Source organism: Choloepus didactylus, chromosome Y (assembly GCF_015220235.1).
Source record: "Choloepus didactylus isolate mChoDid1 chromosome Y, mChoDid1.pri, whole genome shotgun sequence".
Lineage (NCBI taxonomy): Eukaryota > Metazoa > Chordata > Mammalia > Pilosa > Megalonychidae > Choloepus > Choloepus didactylus.
The window spans coordinates 29089082-29108328 of NC_051335.1; the positions used below are offsets into that span (position 1 = coordinate 29089082).

Here is a 19247-nt window from a genome sequence, read left to right on the forward strand (position 1 = left end):
TTTTTCCCAAAGCTGGCTGTGTTTAGGTGGTATCTGGGGATCTTGTTAAAGCAGTTGTCATGGAAAACACTAAATGCAAATGAGTTGTTTACTGCATATCACAAGTATGATTTATTAAATAAAATATTATATAATTAAACAGTATATAAATTTACAGTTACTTTAGTTTTAAATGTATTTACCATTTAATATTCATTAATTTAAGATTGGGTATATGGATTTGGAAAATTGGGGTTGTAAAAAATTAAAAGCAGGTATGTCTAGTAAGATTAAAGCATTTTCATATGTAGCTTTCATTAAGGGTAGAACCCATGACGGTTGTTCAATCTGGAAAATATATTTTTTATAACTAATATTCTATTTTCAACCAAAAAGTATTAGATAACATTTCTTAAAATTATTTAAATTATACCTTTGTCAATAGAAGATAAAAACAGAATGTTTTTCTCTACATAAGTTTACTTTTGTTTTATCAAAAATTAAATATTACCGTAATATGCAAGGATACACTTTTAAAAAAAACATTTGGATGTTTGAGTGGAAAGTGTTTTTTTAACATATGAAAGAAAACGGTCTTTCCTGCCGTTTGGCTAAGACCTGTTTTTTTTTTTTTTTTTAAACTTTTTTTTGTGAAATATAACATATACAAAAAAGTCATAAATTTCAAAATACAGTTTAACAGGTATGTTATAGAGCAAATTTCAAAGTATAGTATGGGTTACAGTTCCACAATGTCAGATATTTCCTTCTGGCTATTCTAATACACTAGAAACTAAAAAGAAATATCTATATAATGATTCAGTAGTCATAATCATTTGTTAAATCCTAACTTCTCTGTTATAACTCCTCCCTCTTATTTGATCATTTTTCTCTGTCTTCAGGGATATTTGGGCAATGATCATTCTAACTTCTTCATTTTGAAAAGGGGTGTTGACATTATGGGGTAGGGGAATGCAATGATTGATGTTCTGGGAGAAACTGGTACCTCTAAGTTTCAGGGCTTATCTGGCATAGGAACAATCTGGAGGTTTTAAGTTTCTGGAAAATAAACTGAAGTAAGACTTTTATAGAGGTAAGACCTGTTTTAAGGTGTAACCTCTCCAGTTGTCCTGCATCCCAGAGAATATTTCCTTGCACATCCTGTTTGTAAAATTGTATGATCATTCATAAAGATTTTGGAAGTTGACATAATGTGTTCTTGTTTTAATAAGTCAGTTGACTGTCAGATGCATAAGAAAATACGGAAAGACTCCTCATTTAAAAACACTTAGATATATAAGTTTATTTTCTTAACCATGTTTAAAACAAGAACTTAACTACTCAGTTAACTTTGATCTCGTGATTGAAATCTTAAGTAGATCAAATAAAAAAAGGAATTCTCAGACAAACTAAATTAAATAACATAACACAGGATGACTACTCTTTTAGTTTTAAATGGACCTTTAATAGCTAATTACTTATTGTTAGTTTGTGTGGTTCTTATTTTGGTTCTGTTTCAAAACTAAAAATATACGTGTGTGTTGTCATTGGCTGAATTGCCAGTGCTCCCTTCATCCCTGCCTGCTTTCTCAACACACATCTTTGACTGATCCCTGCCAACAATCAAGGTTTGATCTGAAGGCCTCAGACCAAAAGTGACTGAATGCCATTTCTTCAGAATTTCCCTTATTCTGTTTCAGGGCATTGAGCTTAGGTAGTGTTCTTTTCTGTCCTTCCCTTTCTGCCCCTCCATTGAGTTAATTCATTTCAGTCAGGCAGTTTCCCTTGCACACACTGCTTCATTTTGTTCCTTGTATGAGTACTGTCCCGCCCAAATAAAACAACATTGTAATGATGGCAGATAAACATGAGTAGTACTAGTGATATTAAATATTACCAGGAACTGGTGTCCTCAACCTTCAAAACCCAGAAAGAACTAACAATCTCTAGAATTCCCTGCTTCTGGCAGTTCTTATTAAAACTGCTTTTTCTGAAATGTTACCATTAAAGAGAAAATCTTTTATTGAATTTTTTATTTGTGATTATAAAGGTTGTAAGTTTTCTTCCCCATTCAGCTTCATTATAGACTTTATAGGTTTCTGTGGGGCTTGCTTGGTAGTCCTAAAGACCACTTACTGTTTCTATGGATAAAATGTTCCTAACCACAGACTTTTAAATGGACATTTAGAAAACTACTTGTGAATTGGGACTATTTTTGCTACTTTGTGGATTTACAATGTAACTGTTCTGTATGTCACTTTAGTGTCAGCAGAATGCGCTTGGCCATTTGTTCTCTATTTTAATCTCCTTTTGTGTTTACGATTAGAATTCCCTCAGCCTCTGTGAGCTCTAGAGAACATATTATGGCAACCTCCTGTCTCTGTAGCCTTGAGATTCATCAGCTGTTTTGCCCTTCTAAAAATTTTTTTTTTTAAATCTTAGTTATCTGGATAATTTTGAATAAGTATTTTTTATTGTAAAATATTTTATTAGTAGGAATGGAAAACATGGAATTCACCTCAGGTTCTATCCATACCAAGAAATAGAAAATTTTTCCTTGGCATTTCAACTTTCATACATATTGTTTATTCGGTTTATAAGCATGATGAAGGCATATTTTGAAAAAGGCAGAGTATATTTAATAATGAATTCTTCATAAGGAATTGGGATAACCTGGCTGTATTTCTTTTAGCAAATGATATAGACAAATTTATTTCATTGCATAATGCTATTTTCATTGGTAAAAGGGGGGATATGTTCCTTTTTTGTGACTAATACTCAGAGCAGGGGAGAAGAGTTTTAAATATTTGATTTTTTGCTTACTATTTTGCCCTCAAAGATTTTTGATTACTCTCAAAATGGGATTATAGATTTTATTTTATATTAGTGGTTCTAGAGCTACTTGTTTTCCCACTTTTAATGAGAAGGAAGGAAGGAGGTAAAGTTTTTAGTGTATGGGACTGTTGAAGATAAACATGGCTGGAAGGAGGTGTCTACCTGATCCCCCCCATCCGTCTCCAGGAAAGGGAGCTAATGGTAATTAATGGTGAAGAGGACTACTTGTGTTAACAGTTCTAGGACTGCCATTTTATGTATGTATGTATGTACCTATATATTTATTTTAGTTTCAATTCTGATAGAAATAGAAGAGAAATTAAGAGATTGAGATTTGGGGAGAAATTTAGAAAAAAATTAGAAAAATCTGTGAAATATGCTGGTGAGGAAAATAGTTAATTTAGTTTGTACCCACTTGCTGGAGTTACATTCAGTCATTAAAAATAATTATGGAAACCTTGGTAGCATGGAAAAATGCTTTTAGAAGTGTTTGTGAGGGAATAAGAATACAAAGTGATGTTCACTGTGGAATGCAAATGTGTAAAATTTGTAGACATATGGAAAAAGACTGGAAGGGAATGCTCAAGCAGTTGTGTTTACGTAGGTTGTGCCATCATGATTGACGTTTTCCTAATTTTTTTTAGTGTTGTGTTTTTTGAAAATAAAAGGAGAAAATTCTAATAGAACATTAGAAGTTTATTTTTCTTATCATTATTGATGTTTATAGTAATTCTGAGAAGTAGGAGATGTATAGATTTTTCCCCAGAGTCTTACCTTTCACGTTCAAGAGACCATCCTTATGCTATTTTTTTTTTATGTTCACAGATTTCCAGCAAGCTCTCTATGAGTTATCATACCATGTCATTAAAGGAAATCTAAAGCATGAACAGGCATTTAATGTTCTTAATGACATTAGTGTAAGTATGTGTGTGTGTGTGTGTGTGTGTGTGTGTGTGTGTATGTATATTTAACTTAAAATTGTTACATATCCCTTTTTGCTATTGATACAAAGATTCTTGAGGTGTATAACTTGCATTTCATTTTATTCAAAATCATAGAAGTGAGTTTTTTAAGGTAATGGTAAAGCCATTTTGGCTAGACAGAAATAAAGATGTAGTCTTTTTGGTTGTGAGTAAAGGAGAAAATGTTAGGCAAGTTGAGAGGGCAAAACACACGCACACAGAGAAACACAAACAAGCCTTCATTGTAATGAAATCAAGGTGTCCTTAATGTAAAAATGCTACCCAAAAAATAAGTCGACCAGAATGTTTTTCTCCAATTAAGTTGTTTTCTTTTGTTTGTGGTTATGTTTGGAAATACATTTTAAAAATTGAGGATTAAATTATTTTAAACTGAGGTTACACTCTAAGCTTGAACATTTTCTTGCTGTCAGTTTTCATGTGCTTGCTGTTCGTTCTAGAAAATGTTAGGTTTTTTAACCTTTAAATGGTTATTCTGTTTTCACTTTAATTTATTGGAGAATTTAAGTTAGATTCAAAGCAGATCCTTTTCATGGTTGGTACTTGAATTGAATGATGGGCTCCCAAATTGTAAGGATATTTATTGTAAACCAGTAATTAAGTTTGAGTTTTACAGGTACTTTTTTTTTCATTAAACACATTCAAATCTGTTATTATTAGGCTGTTATTTTTTAATTAGAGAAGGTAGTTACAGAAAAATCATGCAGAAAATGCAGAGGTCCCATATACCTCCCCATTATTAGTACCTTGCCTTAGTGTGATACACTTGTTACAATTGATGAAAGAATATTATTGTAATTATGCTTTTAACTATAGTCCATGGTTTATATTAGGGTTTCCTGTTGGTGTTGTACAGCCCTGTTGCTTTTTTTTTTTTTTTTCACTTTTATTCTAGTAACATATATGCAACCTAAAATTTCCCCTTTTAACTACATTCAAATACACAATTCAGGGCTGTTAATTATGTTCACAATGTTGTGCTACCATCACCTTCATTCATTACCAAAGCTTTATTAGGCTAGTTTTTGAGCTTGTATAAATAAAAGTGTCTGCCCAGTTGAGAACAGTTTCATCGTAAGTATTAACTGAGTTGGAACCTGGGGCTTCTTGGTGTTGCTCACTATGTGAGAACAAAATTTTGCTTCTGCTTTAAGCTTCCATGGACTTTCTGTTAGGTTGGAGTAATGTCCTTTGTATCATTCTTGTGCTTTTGCAGGCATAGTCTTAAAGAACGTCTAAGTTTTGTTGTGGTTCTCCTTCACCCCCCATATTGAGGCTTGTTGGAGGCATATTTACCTTGGAGCAGTAAGGGTTCAGTATGAGTTTTCTTTATATTCGCAAACCATCTGTAGCTGAAAACAGCAGCATTAGTTCATGCTGGAGTAGTTCTATTTCCTAAACAACTTATGTTCTGTGTTGGAAAACTCACCTTGCTCTCTTAAATTTCTAGACTGCAGGTAGTCTTGAGTACTTGCATTCAAGTAGAAAAGCCAGAGCTCATAGCCCTTGAGAAACTTGAGATAAAAGTCTATTTGACAATTAAGGTTCTTTGATTCTATGAATTGGCAATCTGATTCTAATTCTTTTCCTTTTTATTGAAAATGAATAGTCCAAATGAACTTTACTTGCGTGCATTCTGTTCTTAGTTCCCCCTTTCCTTTAAGTCCTTGATAACATACTTAATATGTATACTTTTGCAACTAATTGCCTATGTCATGGCTTTCTCATAGTACTATACACTGTCCCTTATTTTATCAACACAAAAGCACATCTTGTGTCTCCTTGCAGTTGCTGTTTCTTTTGAATTACACTTCTTTCTTTTAGTCCCTGAAAAGTGAAAATAAGCTTATTTTAGGGTTGCTATAGTGCCAGCAAACTACTAATTGCAATAATTGAACTGTGATCTTTACAAATGAGAAATGGCTTTAAAATTGGGTGTGGGGTTGGAAAAATCAAGAATGAATGCTGAAGAAATTGATTGTGGTGATGAATGCACAACTATATGATGATACTATGAACAATTGATTGTACACTTCGGATGATTGGTATGTGAATTTATCTCAATAAAGTGCGTTAAACAAAACAAAAAGAATGCATGCTGAAATTTCACTAGAAATGAGGGAAGAATTTGTGTCAGTTTCTCCAAAGGCTATGAACATTAGTGAATAAAGAAAATAAAGATCTGTTTTGGTAATTAATTTTCATCTTCAAGGAATTTTGAAGTATAGAACAGTAGTCTGTATTTTTTGTGTGTTTTTTAAGAGTTATGTTCTGATACCTTTATGATTTTTAGAGTTTGGAAGGAAAAATGTACCATTTTTTAAACAGTCTTGCTTTAGAGTAGGTGTGAGGTACTCTAAGTTCCAGTCGTTTCTAACAAAATTTCCTGGGAAAAATATTATTCATTTGTGTTCTTTGATATTTTCTGAGATGCTTATTTTAGGTTTCCATTTTTTTGTCAAGGTATTTCATGGTAGATATTTAAATATTTTCAACAGGTAGCTCCCCATTTATGTTCTATATATTATGAAACTTAACTCAAAGAATTTTAATATTTCTCAAGAGTTTTGGTTTGGGTTTTGCTTATTTTTTTGTTTTACTAAAGAATGATAGTCTGAAACGTAATACTTGCTGGTGTGCTATTCTAGTATTTACTGTGAATCATTGTATTTTTTAAATTAGGAATTTCATGAGGATATGCCTTCCATTCTTGCTGATGTATTCTGCATATTAGGTAGGTATTAAGCCTATATTTCACCTGTAACAAATACAGTTTGGTAAATTAATACACCATGTTAAATAAAGTGTTCTTCCAAATTAGAATTTTACAAATGTACAAATGATTCTGCAAATCTAGAAGTAAATTGTTTTTTTACTTTATAGAGAACATAGTATTGTAAGTCAAATGTCAATATAATCACTGTTTATAAACTAGAGTTAGAGTACAGTTAAAGTAATTTGGGTTTTTAACAATGTATATTTATATAAATTTGAGCTAAATTAAGTCATTTAAGGTAAAACTAGCTTTTTTGACATTGGGTTGGTGTGAGTTATGGAGATTGCAGTAACCAAGAAATTAATCTTATTGAGTGGAGAGTATCAGTGAATGATGTCAGAATCTCAAACTTAGGACACTTGAGATGTTCACTTTGCTATTGTACTCTTTTGATTCTTCTTAATTTTAGAAAGAGCAAGAAGAGCCAAAGTAATCAAAAGTACTTTTGTTTTGAGGATGACAAACCAGCTTTGGAAATAACAACTTCTCTATTTGTCCAGAATAAATAAGAATTCATGCAAGATAAAAAAGGAATATTTCTTTGACTTAGAGCAAAAGGTAGTATCCCTCCATGGGAAGTGTAGATTTAAAAAATATAATGTCTATTACAAATTTATTTCTCTGATTTTGGATCTGGATTAAAATAACTTTGAGCGCAGTTTTCCCCACCAGTTTTGGGCTTTCCTTATTTTTTAGTCTGTTAGAAAACATTGCTAGACATTATAATATTCACTTTGAAAATAAGATTTATCTTCTCTGAGGGTCTGTCAAGCTGGAATGAATTATTTTAGCTCATTAATCTTATTTCCTAGAGAATTAGATAGGTTATTGAAATGATTTACTGAGAATCTGGAATTTGATTTCAGTAAATATAAATGCCTGGTGTTTGATCCTTCAGGATGTTTAAGACTTCATAAGAGCAGTAATGTTGGGAACAGGTCAAAATGTATGTGAGTGGTGAGTGATAAGTGAAAAGAACAGACTGTTGATGGGATGTCCATATTTTCCATTTTGTTTTGTTTTCCTTGGCATGATTATTAATAGTGCCCTCTTTGACTCTCAAAACTGTCCTGGTTTGAATGATAAAGTATGTGATCATCCTGTCTATTGGATTGATGTATGCCAGCTAAAGAAACTTTTTAAGCTTAATTTTTGAAACAGGCACTAAAGATGTTACATTATGTTACAAATATGTATAACAAAAATTGTTTTTACTATAAATTTTTGTAGGTAACATTTTGTAGAAGCTGTTGTTCCTTAATAGTGTCAGGAGTATATTTATAGCTTTCTATGGGTAATCTTAACACCTTACCAGTTCTAGTAATTTCTTTTCTTTATTGATTTATTTTATTAGGATATACTTTTCCCATCATAGTTATTTAGTAATGTGATTGGAATAAGGTAAATTATTCTTACAAGTCATTGCTTTTTACTGGTAACATGAATTCATGAAGATGATGTCTGGTTGCTCTTGGGAAATTTCTTTTAACCTTTCCAGTCCATTTTTACAAGATTAAGATGGCAAACTTGGAAAGAGAATTCCCCTCACCTGCCCCCTCACTCGCCCACCCCCACCTTTGGGCATAAAAAAAAATGATCCAAGGGTGACCCCAGACCAAGGTAGGGGGATAGGAGTAAGAATATGAGCTATGTCTAATAATGATGATAATTTTGATAATAAATGGTAGTCATCATAATAATATAGGTACCATTTTTTCTGTAACTTTAGCACCTTCTAATGTTTTAGGCATTATGTTAAGAATTTAATTTCATTTTAATCCTCACAGCAACTTCTGTAAGGTAGGTTTACACATAAGAAAAATGAAGCCAGAGAAGTGATTTTTTAAGGCCAGACAGCCAGTAAACTGGGATTTGAACCTGTGTCTCTGGCTCCAGAGCCCATGATCTTTTTACTGTATCATGTTGTTTTTCTGATATTTTAGCAGTTATAAGGGAAATCAGTGTTGTACTTTGCAGGTTCATGTAACAGTTTTCTGTAAAAGACTTAGTCATATACTTGGGGGACCTGAGTGCTGTATTAGCCTGAAAGGGGAGTCTGATATAACTTGGTGGGCTGATGGGACCTCTGAGCTGAGATAGGTGGTTAGTGATACCCGGGACTAGAGTTGGAAATGGGCATATTAAAGAGAACTTATTAAGTGCTGATTCAGGGTAGAAGAGACAGGGTATGAGAAACAAGCACTATACCTTAAAAGGAATAAATGCTCACCTGATGGTGGAGAAGGAAAGAATTTATTCATGATCTTGCAAGAATGGGCACCCAACCAAAATGTGGTTGGCGCGCCAAACTGTAGAACGCAGCACTATTTGCTCCCTGAGCCTAACACGCAAGTCCCTCCCATTTCTCCATTGGCTGGATACTCCAGAGTTACAGCCTATTCAACAGGCCTAACTAACCTGCACAGATTTAAAACAAGCAACCTGTGCAAACAAGAAACATTTGAAACAAGTCTCCACCCTTGACTGTAACCGTTATGTCCATATAAGACACTGACACCACTCCTATGCGTACGTGGCCTTTTTCCTTTGCTCCTTAACTGCAGAGCCAGTTGATGACAAATTATGAGGCTATTTTAGGAGACTCCACCCCCAAGTTTCCACCTTGCAAGGACAGTGGGTGGATAAGCAGGAGGACTGGCCACTGACTACGGCTTGGCTTCCTGACCCTTTGCCATCCCCCCGAGCTGCCCCCACCCTGTGTGAAAGCTAAACTTAATCTTATTCTCACAAGGGATAATGAGTGAGTCTATTAAAATAGTTTTAAGAATTAGAACAGAAAGAATAAATAAAATAGGAAAAGCATAGTTGGGATAATGGAAGTCTGTATTGATTGTTGAGATATCTCAGTTAAGAAATTTACTGAGGTCCTATTAAGCATTTCCTGTTATGGTCAGAACTGAGAGGATGGTTTCTTAATCAGGTCAGATGGCTAAGAGGAAAGGAGACTTGAAGCAGATGACGATGAACCTGATACCTAGGTTCCCTAATCTTAGGTATATGGAGGTTAGAACTCAGGGACTTAAGGGATCTGGAGTAGATAGAGGTTGGCTAAAAGAATGAGTGCAGTTTTGTCCCAACCTGTCAAGATCAGTATATATTGAAGGGACTGAAAGACCAGGTAACAGAGTGACAACTAGGAGTCCCTGGAAAAGATTGATTAGATAGACACTCACAGATAGATGAAAAGCCTTAATGAGAAATTGAGATTGTACTGCAGTTTACTTCGGATACATATGTGGGTTATACCCAGATGCTCCCTTAATACACTTGAGCTGACTGTGCTTTGTTACTGGTGGCCAGGATATGGGGAAAATGGCACTGACCTAGAAGGGAAAGAGGAAAAGGGACAGGAAAATGTGGATATGTTTAAGGATAAATTGCCTTTTCTTTTGATTTTCAGTGATGGCAGTAGAAGTTAAACTGAAGGAAGGCAGTGGTAGAATGTCTGTTGTTTGGGGAGAACATTTAGAGGACAGTTTTTTACTTCATTAAAACCAGTGCTTCTTTCTTTATGGCACATTCTAAATTATAAATTGATGTCTAAATAGGGTAATAGTACATAATCAGTTAAAGCATTAATCTTGAGATCAGTCTTGTAATCCTGCCAATCCTGGTTGAAATTTCTGATGCTTGATGTTTAGAGCTAGTTACTTTATTTCCTTCGCAGCTCACGTCAGAAAATTATTTGACACATTTTTAAATTTACTGAAACTCAAGGTGGACTCAGTTTTCTTTAACATTTTAGAAAAATCTTGAATAAGTTTTTGTTTACTGAATAGAAATGTGTTTCAAAATAGGATTTTAAAACTATCTTTTACTACTATCTTTTCATAGTGGTGTTGGACAGGTAGCTTAGTTGGAGCATGGAACATGATACCAGGTGACCAGGGTCAAGGGTTTGGTCTTCATGAGAAATAGGATCTTTAGAGTTAGAAGAGTTCAACTTTCTACCCAAGAAGGAATCTATTTTAGCATCTCTGACAAATGGTCATTTAAACTTTGTTGGATATTTCCACTTATGAGAATAGTCTTTTTTTGAAACTTCGTTTTTTCTAGTGCCATAGTAGGTAGCTACTGTATAATGACTTACCATTTTGTTGATATGCCATAGGTCACAGAGAGCTAGGTTAGAGAGTATCAAGTCACTCTCCATTATCAGGAGAAATTAATTCTTATCATTCACATGCATAGGAAGACCATCTGATGTTTACCACAGTTTTAAATTTCTCTAAAATCAGAATGAGGCGTTTTAAAATTAGCTAGATTTAAAGAAAATAAGTATCTTACTATAGAGCTAGGGGAAGTCTAGGAAAAAACAATCAGACTTCTTTTTTTTTCATTATTATAGATATTGAGACAAATTGCTTAGAAGAAAAAAGCAAGAGAGACTGTTTTACACAGTTGGTATTAGCATGTTTGGTAAGTTTTAAAAAATACTTTCCCTGTCTAAATTTTGCATTGAACAGTTTTGTAATTGCAGTTAATCATGTTAATGGAGGAGGATATTGACATTCAGGTGACCATTCATTATAAGGTGAGATTTGGTTTTTGAAATAGAATGTTTTGTGAAAATAGACATGCTAATTATTTCTGTGAAATATAGGCATGCTATCATATCACTTAAACTATTTATGTGTATAAGACTTTTCAGCGATATTCCTGGTCTAATATTTTAGCAAGTGCCTAATGAAGAAAAAGATAAGCATAAAGTGAATAGAAATTATGTGGACAGCTTTTAAACCACTAATTTTCATTAACTTTATTGGGCAAGGGGAAAAAGAATGGAATTAGTTTAAAAATAATAAATTCTAGAACTTGTCATAATCGTTGTCTAGTAAACCATTTTATGTTCATAAATTTAGAACCAAGGAAAAATGCTATTACTCAACCTGAAAGAATGTCCTTGTCTTTGTTGTACTAGAATTTGACTTACAGTAGAAACTAAAGAAAACTGAAGTGCTCTATTATCTTAAATGAAAATTCAGGTGACAGACTGAATTTTTTTAAACGTTTTATTTTGTAATAATGTCAAACTTATAGGACAGTACAAAAATAATACAAAACCCGTACAGAGAACTTCAGCATACATCCCCACCCAGATACCCATATCCACTAATTTTAACATTTTGCCACATTTGTTGTATCATTTTAACTGTGTCTATCAATTAATATATTTTCTAAACCATTGAGAATAGGTTATATATATTGTACTCCTTGAACACTTAATACTTGAGCATACATTTCTTAAGAATAAGGATATTGACTTATGTAACCACCCTAAGTGCAGCTATCAAAGTTCAAGAAATTTAACATTGATATAAAGCTTATAGTCTGTATTCCAATTTTCCCCCAATAATGTCCTTTGGGGCCTTTTCTCCATTATTAGATCCAGTCTAGGATCATGTATTGCATTTAATTGCCATTGTCTCTTTAGTTGCTCATATATGTAGCATAAACTTTCCCATCCTAACCACTCCCATGCATGCCATCCAGTGGACTTAGTCACATTCCCAATGTTGTGCTACTGTCACCGCTGTTACCAGAATTTTCCCATCACCCCAAATAAAAACCCTACACCCATTATGCATTAATTCCCTGTTCCCCCTCTCCCCACCCTGGTAACCTGTATTCTACTTTGAAGACAGATTCAAATTTTAATCATAACTGAAGTTCTTAAGCCTTTTTATAAACTATAAATTATAAGTTGTTTTAAGAATGTGATTTTTATGCTCTTATTTGGGAAAAGTCACTTTCAGTTTATTTAAGATTATGGATATGTGTTGGAATACTGAGGAATAAATGGCCTTTAATATTTTTTAACACAGTATTTAGTTTCAGACACAGTTCTAAAGGAATGCCTGGATCCAGAAACACTGGAATCATTGGGGCTTATCAGACAATCCCAGCAATTCAATCAAAAGTCAGTTAAAATCAAGACAAAACTCTTGTAAGTGCATGTATCTTTTGTTGCAGATCTAGTAACTGAGTATGTTTTCTAGTATTCATTTTGAATGCTGGCAGTTTGAGATTTTTTTTGAAGCATGTGCCTCGTGATTTTTTGCCTTCTAAAAGTGGCCTAAAATTGAGGCAGCAGTGAACTTTCTGAAGCTGATGCTAATTTTATCCGTATTAGAAGTTAAAATAATATTCATTGCTCTTATTATTACCAATAAAATAATTTACAACTAAGGCTATATTCTAGAGTATATTCTTAGTGATGGAAATAGTGGTATGTTATTCCTTCTTGCGTAGCAATATTCTTTCCTCATGCTACTGGTTTTCTCCATGTAATTAATGTTGGGTTGTCTTTTATGATCCACCTTTTATTTTCTACCCTAAATGATACACAAAGAGGTAAACTATCAACACCTGTTCTTACAATTATTGTAAGTTAGATAAAATTCAATGAGTAGAATATACTACTCTTATGCAAGTTTAATTGAAATTAAATTTTTTCCCTTAATGATATTTTTCAGTTATAAGCAGCAGAAATTCAATTTGTTAAGAGAAGAGAATGAAGGTTATGCCAAGCTGATAGCTGAATTGGGACAAGATTTATCTGGAAATATTACCAGTGATTTAATCTTAGAAAACATCAAATCTTTAATAGGTAAGACATGTGTCTGTGTAATATGTGTTATTATTGAGATGTAGTTTTTAAATTGCTGGAGAATATCCATAAACACAAAGTGAGTACATTCCATATACATTTTCTTCAGTTAAGAAATGAGAACAGTTTCTAGCTTATAAGTTTATGATTTGATCAGTAATACATAATAAAATTTGAGGTGAATCAAAGTTTTTTTATCCCGTTACCTGTGCATTTGTATTACTTCTGCTCTCCCTAGTATTTCTATCTTTAATTTTGAACTATTTCCCAGTCATTTTGTAGAGGGCAGAAAATACACAAATGTGAAAACTTTAATAAAATCTTGAGTGAGCTCTTGAAACTTGGAGATACTTTTGAGCTTAATTTTAAGTTCTTTTGAACTTGATTTTAAAATACCTTTATAAGGGACTTTGATATGCATTGTATTTTATTTTTACAACAGCCCCTTAAGGTAAGTGCAGCAGATGTTGTAAAAGTATATCAGATAAGGAAAGTGTTATCCTATCTCCCTTTTAAATACAGTTTCTTTAACATTTTTTTCTTTTTATTTGCATTGGAGGAAATGGTTGACTTCTATAGAAAGTAGGAATGAAGATAGAAAAATAGGATAATCCTGATTGTTTTTCAAAGACGGAAAGGTTTTTTGCCATCTTTTCTTAGGTGTTTTGGTGTCTTAGGTATAAGATAGCCTAGGTGTCATAGGTTTTGAAACCTGTCAGAGAAGTCATATTCCCTGCCTCACTGGTTGTATGTTAGGGAATGCTGATGAGCTTCTCAGTTCTTTTTCCCTGTTTTTAGAGTTTATGTATGACTAAGAAAGAGAGAGTTGGTATCCCAATCCTTATCTCCTTCCTCTGATTATATTTACTAGTCATGCTTGTTCTTAGCTTAGGTTCTTGGCGACTAACAATTACAGAAGGTAAAGAGCTTTTAGTTTAATTTTACCCTTTTCCTTGAAGGTAAACCTGGTTTTGTCAGCTGATCTACTCTCTTTGCTACTTCCTTGTGTTGTTAATATTACACCAAGACTGGTGGCCTCCTAGTGCTACAGGGCCCTTGCTTACCTATGTGGCAGTGAACCGTTTTTTTAAAATGCAATTTTATTGAGATATAGTCACACACCATGCAAACATCCAAAGTATACAGTATCATTACATAGTTGTGTATACATTTCAGTGATCAATTTAAAACATGTTCATTACTCCAGAAAAGAAATAAAAAAGAAAACCCAAATCCTCCCATACCCCTTATCCCCTCCCCATTATTGATCCGTAGTACTGGTGTAGTACATTTGTTACTGTTGATGAAAAAATATTAAATTATTACTGTTAGCTATAGTCCATAGTTTACAATAGGTATATTTCCCCCCATATACCCCACTATTATTATTTTTTATTTTTTTAATTCAATTTTATTGAGATACATTCACATACCATGCAGTCATACAAAGCATACATTCAGTTGTTCACAGTACCATTAGATAGTTGTGTGTTCATCACCAAAATTAAGTTTTGAACATTTTCATTACCACACACACAAAAATAGTAAGAATTAAAATTAAAGTGAAAAAACAATTAAAAAAGAACACTGGGTGCCTTTTTTTTCCTGCCCCACATTTTTCTACTCATCCATTCATACACTGGACAAAGGGGAGCGTGGTCCATGTGGCTTTCCCAATCACATTGTTACCCCTCATAAGCTACATTTTTATACAATCGAGTGAACGATTTTTAAAAATGTTATTGTGGTTACATACACAGGATTTCCCATTTTAACCACTTCCATGTGTGTAATTCAGTGATATTGCATTCACAGGTTTGCCATCACCATCCATTACCAAATCATTTTTATCACCCCCTACAGAAACTCTATACTCAATAAGCAATAATACCCATTCTCCCCTCCCCTAGCCCCTGGTAAACTGTAATCTGTCTGTCTATGAATTTGCTTATTCAGGTATCTCATATAAGTGAAGTCATATAGTATTTGTCATTTTGTATCTGGCTTGTTTCACTCAGCATAATATTTTCCAGGTTCATCCACTTAACATGTATGAGAATTTCATTCCTTATGACCCATTTTTTAAATCCTCCTAGTAGGGATTCCTTTCCATTCTTCCCTGGGTAGATTCTGCATTTTTCCTGCAGCATTTTAGACTAGCTTGAGAAACTTGTGAGTACTACTTTGCTATATATGTATCTTTGTGTTTCCTTGTGTCCTGCCATGTACTTAGTTGATTGTATGACCACATACTGGTCTAGGCTAGATGTTGTATAGCCAGTTTGCTTTTCTCCTTAAGCCCAGCCAGCTATTGCTATAGGAACAAATACTTCTATACCTTACCCTTATGGGGAGCCTGTAGGTCAAGAGGAAACCCTCATTAGTATTATAAAGTATGCTCTTTGTGTTTGTCAGGTCACTTAACTGCCTTATTTCCCCAGGTTTCTACCTGGGTTATATATGGGGTATTCTATTTACCACACCTAGGTGTTTTGCTGGGAAACAAAATAGGAAGATAAAGTAAAAAGAAAAACAATTGAGGACCTTACATAGCACATAATTTTTTTTTAAATTTTATTTTGAAATAAATTCAAACTTTTAGGAACAGCTGCAAAAACAATACAAACCCCATACACAGAATTCCAGCATACCCCGACCCCCCTCCCCCGATACCCCGATCCGCCAACTTTAACATCCTGTCACACCACCATTTCTTTCTTTCCCTCCCTCCCTCCCTATCATCCATCATCTATTGCTCTGTCTTCTGAACATATGAGAGCAAGCTGCACACATCTTTGAACAAACAATATAATTCACATATACGTTTCCCATGAACAAGAACATTCTTTTATGCATTCCCATTAAGCGCAGCTAAGAAGTTCAAGAAATTCAACATTGATACAAAGCTTACATTCTGTATTTCCTTTTTTTTCTTATGTCCCAACTGTGTCCCTTTGAGCCTCCTCTCCATCCTCAGATCCCATTCAGGATCATCCTTGGCTTTTAATTGTCGTTATCTATTTAGACTGTCGTTTTTTTTTTTTTTTTTTTCACTTGTGGAAACATATACAGCCTAAATCTTCCCATTCCAGCTCCTCCCAAGCATTCCATTAGTGGGATTAATCACATTTAGAATGTTGCAATGCTGTCACCTTCCAACCATCCATTACTAGAAATTTTCCTTTACCCCAAACAGAAACCCTACACTCATTTCTTAACTCCCCATTGCCCCTTCCCCCACTTCTTGTAACCCATACTCCACTTTTCATCTGTATGGTGATATTCTCTGATACTTTCTTTGTGTTTACCATGGGGCTTAAATTTAACCTCTTAAGTCTATAGCAATCTTGTTTTTCTTTGATACCAACTTAACTTCAGTAGGACACATAAACTATGTACCTTTACTCCTCCATTCCCCCACTGTTATGTAGTTCTTGTCAAAAATTACATATTTTACATTGAGTCCAAAACCACTGATTTATCACTACATTTTATTTATTTTATATCCTGTAGGAAGTAGATAGTGGAGTTACAAATCAAAAATACAGTAGTATTGGTATTTATATTTGCCATGTGATCTTTACTGGAAATCTTTATTTCTTCATGTGGTTTCAGTCAGTTGTTTAGTGTCTCTTCCTTTCAGCCTGCTCAATTCCCTTTAGCGTTTCTTAAAGGACTGATCTACTGGTGATGCAGTCCCTCAGCTTTGGTTATCTGGGAATGTTTTCATCTCTCCCTCATTTTTACCCTCCAGATGTTTGTGAATTTTCTAAGTCTCTGATGGTTATTGACTTCTGTTTGTATTCCACTGTGGTCAGAGAATGTGGTTTGAATAAATTCAAATTTTTTTTTAAATTCATTGAGGCTTGTTTTATGTCCCAGCATATGGTCTATTCTGGAGAAAGATCTGTGATCACTAGAGAAGAATGTGTGTCCTGGTGATCTGGGATGTAATGTTCTATATATGTCTGTTAAATTTCTCTCTCTCTCTCTCTTTTCTTTGTTTCTCTGTTGGTAGGGCTCCCTTTAGTAGCTGAAGTGGGGCAGGTCTTTTATTAGCAAAATCTCTCAGCATTTGTTTGTCTGTGAAAAATTTAAACTTTCCCTCAAATTTGAAGGAGAGTTTTGCTGGGTAAAGTATTCTTGGTTGAAAATTTTTCTCTCTCAGAATTTTAAATACGTCATGCCACTGCCTTTCGCCTCCATGGTGGCTGCTGGGTAGTCACTACTTAGTCTTATGTTGTTTCCTTTGTATGTGGTGAATTGCTTTTCTCTTGCTGCTTTCAGAACTTGTTCCTTCTCTTCAGTATTTGACAGTCTGATCAAAATATGTCTTGGAGTGGGTTTATTTGGATTTATTCTATTGGAGTTTGCTGGGCATTTATGCTTTGTATATTTATATTGTGTAGAAGGTTTGGGAAGTTTTCCCGAACAATTTCTCTGAATACTCTTTCTAGACCGTTACCCTTCTCTTCCCCTTCCGGGACACCAATGAGTCTTAAATTTGGATGTTTTATTTTATCTGTTGTATCCCTGAGATCCATTTCGATTTTTTCGATTTTTTCCCCATTCTTTCTTTTGTTCTTTCATTTTCTGTTCTGTGGTCCTCGAGGATGCTGAGTCGTTGTTCAGCTTCCTCTAGTCTTGTATTATGAGTATCCAGTGTCTTTTTAATTTGGCCAACAGTTTCTTTTATTTCCATAAGATCTTCTATTTTTTTATTTACTCTTGGAATTTCTTCTTTATGCTCTTCTAGGATCTTCTTTATGTGCTGTATGTCCTGTGCCATGCTCTTCTTCATGTCCCTTATATCCTGTGCCATGCTGTCATTGTTTCTCTTTAGTTCTTTGATTAATTGCGCCAAGTACTGTGTCTCTTCTCATCTTTTGATTTGGGTGTTTGGATTTGGGTTCTCTGTATCGTCTGGTTTTAGCATATGCTTTAAGATTTTCTGTTGTTTTTGGCCTCTTGGCATTTGCTTTACTTGATAGGGTTCTTTCAGGGTCTAAAAACTACCAATCTCTAATTTGTAAAATCTACAGCTTGGTGGCATACACTTTCTCTGACTGACCAGCAGATGGCATCCGCAAGTCACTTATTCCCCTCAAGTCTGTTCTCCCCAACTTTGTCTTTGTGGTGTGTGGGGATCTGATTCTTGAGGGGCTCAGTTGGTGCATCAAGTTTGGGTGTGTTGTTGGTGCTGTCTGCCCTGAATGTGGGGTATGTGTTTGAGCGTTCAGGGAGGCAAGGCAGCTTTAATAATCTAACCTCCTAGGTGTTTCCGGAGATTTAAGGCTGTTGCAAGAGTCCAAGCCTTCACTTCAGTCCTGCCACAGATGTCTCTGCTGCTGACCCACACGTCCCTGGCACTGGCGTGGGGTCCCTGGGATTTCTGAGCGGGTCTCCTTTCTCAGCCGTGCTCTTCCAGGACCCCTGCTGAGGGAAGGCTGCTCCATGTCACAAGTACATGCCGGCCCTCCAGGAAAGCTCTGGGCTGCTCAGCTGTGCAGGGGCATTCCCAGCCTGCTGTAAAGATGGTTGAATGGGGCGTGTTAATTTCCCCCTCTTCACACAGCTCCGCTTTCCCAGCTCTGGGACAATTAGCTGTGGGTGCACTAAAGGCCACTGCCCACGGCTGATATTGTGGTGTGTGCATGGTGCTGTGGTAAACACTCCCCATCACACTGTGACCCTTGGCGTGGCTCTGGGCTATGGGTCTGGCCTCAGGCAGGAGCGCCTCCAGCCCGCTGGTGACATGGTTGCAAGGGGCCTTCACTGTGCAGTTCTCACTGTTGTATCCGAAGTTGGGCCCAGGTTTTTTTTTTTTTTTTAAAGAACTAGTCCATCTCCAGACGCCAACCCACAGTTTCCACACACCACAGCACGGCCGCTGGACTTTCAGCTGGCTTACTCACTCGTTTCAGAATGCAGACTCCCATTTTCACCAAATGCATGATTCCTGTGGATTTAGTAGACCTTGTCTGGCTGGTGCATCACTGGAACTCGTGTTCTGGGTCATTTTCTGGCTTTTATCTAGTATTTTTCA

General features: G+C 34.9%; 1 protein-coding gene across 1 annotated transcript in view; it reads left to right on the forward strand.

Moving 5' to 3' along the window:
• The window catches only part of THOC2 (THO complex 2), a 175998-nt gene that overhangs the window by 17820 nt on the left and 138931 nt on the right, over window positions 1–19247 (forward strand). The window contains exons 3-7 of the mRNA XM_037822774.1: window positions 3640–3731; window positions 6477–6528; window positions 10940–11010; window positions 12417–12538; window positions 13068–13201. Coding sequence (XP_037678702.1) covers window positions 3640–3731; window positions 6477–6528; window positions 10940–11010; window positions 12417–12538; window positions 13068–13201 — 471 coding nt within the window. The remainder of the gene's footprint in view (window positions 1–3639; window positions 3732–6476; window positions 6529–10939; window positions 11011–12416; window positions 12539–13067; window positions 13202–19247) is intronic.